General features: G+C 40.9%; 1 protein-coding gene across 1 annotated transcript; it reads left to right on the plus strand.

Moving 5' to 3' along the window:
• On the plus strand, positions 1–4,277 carry gdf7 (growth differentiation factor 7). Its single transcript, XM_053633788.1, has 2 exons — positions 1–347; positions 3,087–4,277. The coding sequence occupies exons 1-2, from the start codon at positions 104–106 to the stop codon at positions 4,064–4,066; spliced, it is 1,224 nt and encodes a 407-aa protein (XP_053489763.1). The 5' UTR covers positions 1–103; the 3' UTR covers positions 4,067–4,277.
• The last annotated feature ends 2,664 nt before the right edge of the window (positions 4,278–6,941 follow it).

Raw genomic sequence — 6,941 nt, forward strand, 5'->3', positions numbered from 1 at the left:
GCCCGAATCGAGCTATTAAGTCAATTTAAAGACCGAAAGGGGGAGTTCCTCAAGTCACCACTATCCGTCAGGTTCCCCCGCAGTGGGCCAGAGAGTGCTGAAAATGAGCGGCAGGAAGACTGGCGCTCCTTTGTTGTGGCTCGCCGTATGCTTCGGGAGCGCGCTCGAGTCCGTGGCGCTGGGCCCGCGCGCGGTGTGGCGAAACGGCTCGGCGGTGCTCGTGCCGGACTACATGCTCAATCTGTACAGGACGCAGTCGCAGCTCGGGCGCACCAGCAGCTATGGGAGCGCGACGCGCGCCAGGAGACGCGCCAACACAGTCACCAGCTTCGTGGACCAGAGCAAAGGTGGGGTGACGCTCATCACTTATCACTAAGAAGCATTAGATTTCAAGTGTGTACCTTAGATAACTAGATCCGATGTTTCTTTTTCTGACTTGATTTTAAAGTGAATTTAGAATCAACATATACATCTACAAACAGAAACGAGTCCATTCTCCGGCCAGTCTTCTCTCTTTCAATATGCACTGGCATTCCAGATGTTATCCTACTGACATTCCTTGCTACACCCTTAGATGTTGCTGCATTAGATGGTCTGCATGCAGTTGTCATGATATGTCTTTGCATTATACAGTACAGGTGTTTTTGATGTTCTGTGTGGTTGGTGGCATGTGTAGCCTATTCATTACATTTTGGTGCACTTGTCACTTTGTATTGAAGCTGTGGTTTTGTACTAGGATCTTTATGTAGTCTTGTGTTATTATCCATGTATTAATTTTATTTATTTTCCCCACTGTAGCCTATAGATCGATGTTATAACAATAAAAATGGCTAATGCGCAAATGCGCAAATTGCATCCAAATTTGATTCAACGAATTATAATAGATGTTACGGACACAATCCTGAAAGAAAGCATGCAGTCGTCGCATTGCAGATTATTATTATTATTATTATTATTATTATTATTATTATTATTATTATTATTATTATTTAGATATCATCAACACATTATGCAGATGATTCCTAGGAATTTATTTGGACATGGTGGTTGGACAGGTCTTTATTTTATATCCTGACATTTTTATGAACAGATTGTTGAGAGATTTTCCCTGATGTTTACGCTTTCGAAATAAATGATTTGAAATAACACCTAAAATCGTGGACTTTAATGTGTCTAACCTCCACCATCTGTGATAAATAAAGTTCACTGGCGTGTTGAGCCGAGTGCTCGGAAAGAGCGTGCGATCCGTGGCCAGGTGTTGCTGATAAAGACAGAAACGCTTAATTCAAAACTCATGGTCAAATACACATTATCGCGTACAATAGTGACTTTACAAAATACCGCCTGGTTCGGTGGGTCATTTTCCTGCCTAAGAAAACAAAGTGAACGGTATGGGCTAGAACACTATTCTTGGTGGAATGAGGGGGACTGGAGCGATGGGGAGGTCAAAATAAAGTGCAGCAGGCCTACAGAGTCCACCCTATAAAATGTTACTAAATTGCTATAATAAGACTAAATGCGAAAGTCAGTGCTGATTAAATAAAATCCTCCGAACAACACGAATTAAAACATATCAGAAAGATAGACATTTTACTAACATTAGATTTTATGATCTCACAGAAGAGACAATACTAAGGTTTTAATGAGCAGTCCTTTTTGTTTAGACATGATTGGAAATCTTTTGGAAATTCAATTATTAAATCAGATTGCATACATCATCGACTGACATAATTCAACTCTTTGACCCCCAGTCTCTGAGGCCCAGAAAAGTCTTGAGGGCAAATTAGGCTGCATGTTGTAGACCAAAATAAAAGAGGGAGTTGGAATGAACAACCATTTCCAGACTGCCTCTTCTTGACATTTTTTAGATTATGTCATTGTTTTGCCTGGCAAGCAGATATTACCTCTAGAAGAGGATGCTTTGCCCAGGACCCCGTTCTTTGAGTTCACCTTTGCTCCTTTTTCTGAGTGTGAGAAACAAGTCTGAGGGGCAGCTTACACTGGATACATCTGTCCTTTTTGCTCCTCTTGAGGACCACAGGCCAAGCCCAGGTTGTGTGGCTGCTCAAAGCAGATGCTTAACTGTTTGCAATTACTTGCTTTTCTTAGTTCTGTCTCTTGATATGCAGTCAACACGATATAGCCAGATCTGGCCTTGGGTTCTCGTGCTACCCACTCATATTAGAAGAATCCCCTTCATGTTTTAACCATGAAACTGTGGTCTGCGTCTCAGGTTGCACAGTGTTCTGGCTTCTACGGTTGAGTTAGATGTCAAGACGTCAACATTGAAACTTGTTTTAGTTGTTGGATCTGGTCCCTCTTAGCAAAGCTCTTGTCTGCATTGCTTCAGTCACGGATGGCATAGTGCGACATGGGCTTACGATAGATCTCTTTGGAAAACATCTTAATAAGAAAAATAGCATAGCAAAAAGTTCATCATGAGATGTTTGAACGAGAATCATAGTTAGGTTCTCTCCAGAGGTTAATGAGCCCAACACTTAGATGCTTTCAGAAAATTGGGTCCAGGTGATTTCTAGCCGTTATAATGCTGGTCAGAGGTGTTCAACCCAAACGGCTGACATCTAATTGTGTCCCTAGGCCGCCTACAACTCCCCTTAAATTTACAGCCTCTTCTTGAGGAGTGTAGCAGAAGGGGAGAGAAGGGTTTTGCTGGAGACCATGAGCTTTTAGTGTGTCCCAGCAAGCCTTTTTCACATTGAATCTGCACAACTAGGAGATGCTGCCAAGGACCAAGGCAGTTCGACAGGTCAACTGAACAGTCTCCACCTGGCCTTGGCTGGTGTTGTGTACCTTGCATTTGGAGAATCCATTCCAGGCCCCTGAATGTTATTCTCATTGAAGAGAAGAGCTGACAGTGTCAGTATGGCATTTTCAGCTATTTGGTAGACTGCTCACAACGGGCCAAGGAATGTGAGATTTCTACCCCAGACAGATGGCTCCTGTAAGCACTGCTGAAGTTAAATTAACATTGACCTATTATTGAAATTCCTCCCAGGCAGTACATATTTGAATGTCTAAGACTGAACTGCTCATCTTCTTGTTGTTGATTTCTTGTGTACTTACAGATGAGCCATCAGCTGAGTCCCACCAGCAGTACATATTTGACCTTTCGGGCCTCTCAAGGACAGAAGAACTAGTGGAGGCTGAGCTACGGGTGTTGCGGAAGCTGCCGTCTGACTTGGAGAAATTACAGTCCTGTGCAGGAAACCTGTACCACCTACGCCTTTATAGCTGCTCCTCTCGGGGCTCATCAGGCAAGCCTCTACTACTCACTTCTAGGACCATCAACATTCTGGATACCACCTTGAGCACTTGGGATGTGTTTAACCTTGGGACTACACTGAGAGCCCACCACAGGGTGCACAGGAGAACTCAAGACAGCAGATATGTATGTTTCAGCATAGCTGTTGTTTCAGACTTAACAGATGAGGTGGTATCCCCTTCTTTAATTGGTCTGGGTTCGGAGGGGCAACAGAAGAATGAGAGGGCTTTGCTTGTAGCCTTTTCCCGCACTCGCAGGAAAGAGAATCTGTTCAGAGAGATCCGTGAGAAGATGAAAGCCATGCACATGTTTGATCAGAGTGCTGAGGGTCATGGTAGACCCAGGCACCGCCAGAAGAGGAGAACTGTCTTAGCAGGTCGCTCTGGTGGAGCAGGGACAGCAGGTGGGGGGGGAGCCATTGGGGGAGGTGGAACAGGCGGAGGAGGAAAAGGAGGTGGCCGACGGAGGACTCGCTGCAGCCGCAAACCGCTCCATGTGAACTTTAAAGAGCTGGGATGGGATGACTGGATCATTGCACCACTGGACTACGATGCATACCACTGTGAAGGTGCATGTGACTTCCCACTGCGCTCTCACCTCGAACCCACCAACCACGCCATCATCCAAACGCTCATGAACTCCATGGATCCAGAGTCAACACCGCCCAGCTGCTGTGTGCCTTCCAAGCTCAGCCCTATAAGCATCCTATACATTGATGCTGGGAATAATGTGGTGTATAAGCAGTATGAGGACATGGTGGTGGAGAGCTGTGGCTGTAGGTAGCAGCATGAAATTGGGCTGGAATACAGCCCTTGATTTGAAACCTACAAAAGAGCCCCAATGCAGCACTGCCAGACTCACAGAAATGAGCCTTAGTGCCAAAATATTTTAGCAATAACTACCATGGATAAAGTGTGCGTGCACAAGAATGTGGTGGAGTGGACATAAGAGGTTATACTCATGGGCATTTTGAACAGTGTCTGTCAAAGGGGCAGAAAACCCAATGGGTAAAAATGCCGAACAGCCCTCTTTGATACAAGATACTAAATTCTCCAACCAAATAAACAACTCCTTGATCAGGAAAAAGTAAGACCAGAAATTCCAGAAATAACACTGCATCCTGATAATGTAAACGGAATGATAGAGTTATGTTCACAGTGACTGAGAAAATGTTCTTAATTCCCAAGTCTGTCAGAGATTCAATGCAAGTCTAAGAGTGGAAGTGCTTTGCTTGACAGTCAGCTTAAGCTGAAGAAAACAATCATAAGAATTTTATAGAAGATTTAAAAATATAAATATGAGAAAGAACAAAAGTGACCTTAATCAGTGGCAGCAATGCTTGTCTGAATGTTGGAGGATTGGACTTTTTCTGTAAGGCACAATGTGTTATTCCAGTTGGAGCTTGGGTTGTTTTTATAATCAAGAGACTTGTCGGGTGATTTATTGAGTATGACAGTTCTGAATTTTATATCAAGGTAACCCACACACAGCTGATGCTCCCAAGAGGTGACATCTCGCTTCCTTTTCTCAGCATAATAGACAGTGTTTGACTAGCCCACAAAACCATACATTGCTAAGAACATAAGTCATTATTTGTTTCACTCAAAAGACTAATCATGCCAAGTTGTTTAAGAACTGTGCTTAACTAAGCTCACTATATAAGAAATAAGCATTGTGGACACCACACTTGGCATCTGTTAGACTAGATACAATAACTGTGTTGTTCATGATGTCCACATGTGTAAGAGGTAAATGACTTCACTGAACCTCAGAACCTGGGAAACAGGTTAGAGAGCCAAAGTCAAAATGATTCTTGGCATTGTGCATTTATATGTGACAGCCCTTTTGTCAGGTCAAACTGCATGTGTAGGTCGGTTTGCTTTTCCATGTCTCTGCTGTCATTATGTTCATTTTATTTTAGAACAAACATCAAGCACATTCTCCTGAACGCAGACTCAGATTGTACACCTGCTAAGAGACATAAAACAATAAGTGTTAACTCTGAAGCAAAAAAATAACAACAACAACAACAACCTGGAATCATGCCAGGTGAACTAGCCTATGGAAATTCGATTCAGACGATTTGAGATTAAATTCCGTACTCTGTGGTATATAACTTTGAACAGGTTTTTTTTTCATTATCTAAAAATATACACACTGGAGTATAGTGATACATAAGAAAAGCATCATAACGATAATAAAATTAATATTATATTATAATACATTATAATACAACTGCTGCGTGTCTTATATGATCGGCATAACCTAGTGAGCTCAGCCCTGTGCGAGTTCTGCTGGTTTCGATAACAGACTTGTGTTATCCCAATTTATTTGAGTAAAGACAATTTATTTTGTTGAAAACTAAATAAATTGGTTGCATTTTGTCAGGGTTTTTAAGGACAAACGAAAGGAACAGTGGCACATGGCATTATGAGCCATACATATCCCTGCATGAGCATATATGAATAATCTTTTGGCCATTTAATAAATTGTTTAATAAAGTGACATTAGATTTTTCTCCTAAATGCACATCTAGACTGATAATAATAACAACAACAATAACAATAATAATAATAACAATAATAATAAACTTCAATTTACATTTCGCCTGTCATACACAGACTGTAGCGCCATGCTGCTTAACATGGTGTTATAAAAAACAAACAAAAAAAACTTTTTCAAACAAGGTAATTAAATACAAATGACTATAATAAATGTAAAAACAAAACCAATAAAAATAATACATGAAAATATATTTGAAAATAAAATAATAAATACTAGCAAATGCAACATCTGAAGGTACAAATCTAAACATTTTGTTGATTTTGTCTTGTAAGTGTGCCTCATTTACATTCACTGTAAGTGATACAGCCTTACATCATTAAAATGAACCTTGTTCTCTGTTATATGCGAACGTTATAAGATATATAAAGGATAAGATTTACTTATAAAATTAGCATTGGACTTGTGCTTTGCTTTTGTTATGTCAATAGCGCTAAGCACCAAGCTGCCCCAAATTTACCGGTACAATGTGTACGCTGACTTATTTCAGCAGCATGGTCGAAGTCAAACTTAAAGCTGCATGAATTATGTTTTTGTGCCTTGGCATTTTAACTTGAAAGCCTTCAGAGATACTTTGAGGAGTAGGTATTTCAGCCGGCCAAGTGCTTTCAGACACTGAATGTAAATCCTACAGCATTGCTATGCTTCGACTAAGGGCTTTGGCAACCTTGCTGTATACATCAATGTTAGACTATGTTCACTTCGTAAGAATCAGACATCTGTTTTACTTTACCGTCCCCCGTTTATAGTGTGTTGGTTTTAAATATGAGAGGGAATAGTGAAACGGTGTTTATACTAATTTTAACGTACTAGCCTTAATTTAGTGCATATATTATGTTCTCTCGAGTCCCTGCATATTTGCGAGCTGTAACAAAGAAGTATAATGAAAATGATCATTATACAAAACAGAACAGAAATGCAGTGTCCTTTGACTGACTACAAATGTCTTAAATGCAGATACCATATTGGAGTATTGTCATTGCACTATGTGCGAGTTTTTGTGTAACATACAAGGGATTGTACATAATTAAGCTATAAATTATCTGTAAACAGCTATGCATTTTTTCCCCCATCTTTCGGAAATATTGTTTAGTAG

The sequence above is a fragment of the Ictalurus furcatus genome, chromosome 9 (assembly GCF_023375685.1).
Source record: "Ictalurus furcatus strain D&B chromosome 9, Billie_1.0, whole genome shotgun sequence".
NCBI lineage: Eukaryota > Metazoa > Chordata > Actinopteri > Siluriformes > Ictaluridae > Ictalurus > Ictalurus furcatus.

Bases quoted from the DNA above. Each gene is read 5' to 3' on its own strand.
- gdf7 (XM_053633788.1), top strand. From the start codon at position 104: ATGAGCGGCAGGAAGACTGGCGCTCCTTTGTTGTGGCTCGCCGTATGC. The intron at 348-3,086 runs GTGGGGTGACGC...GTGTACTTACAG, and splicing joins CTTCGTGGACCAGAGCAAAG to ATGAGCCATCAGCTGAGTCC.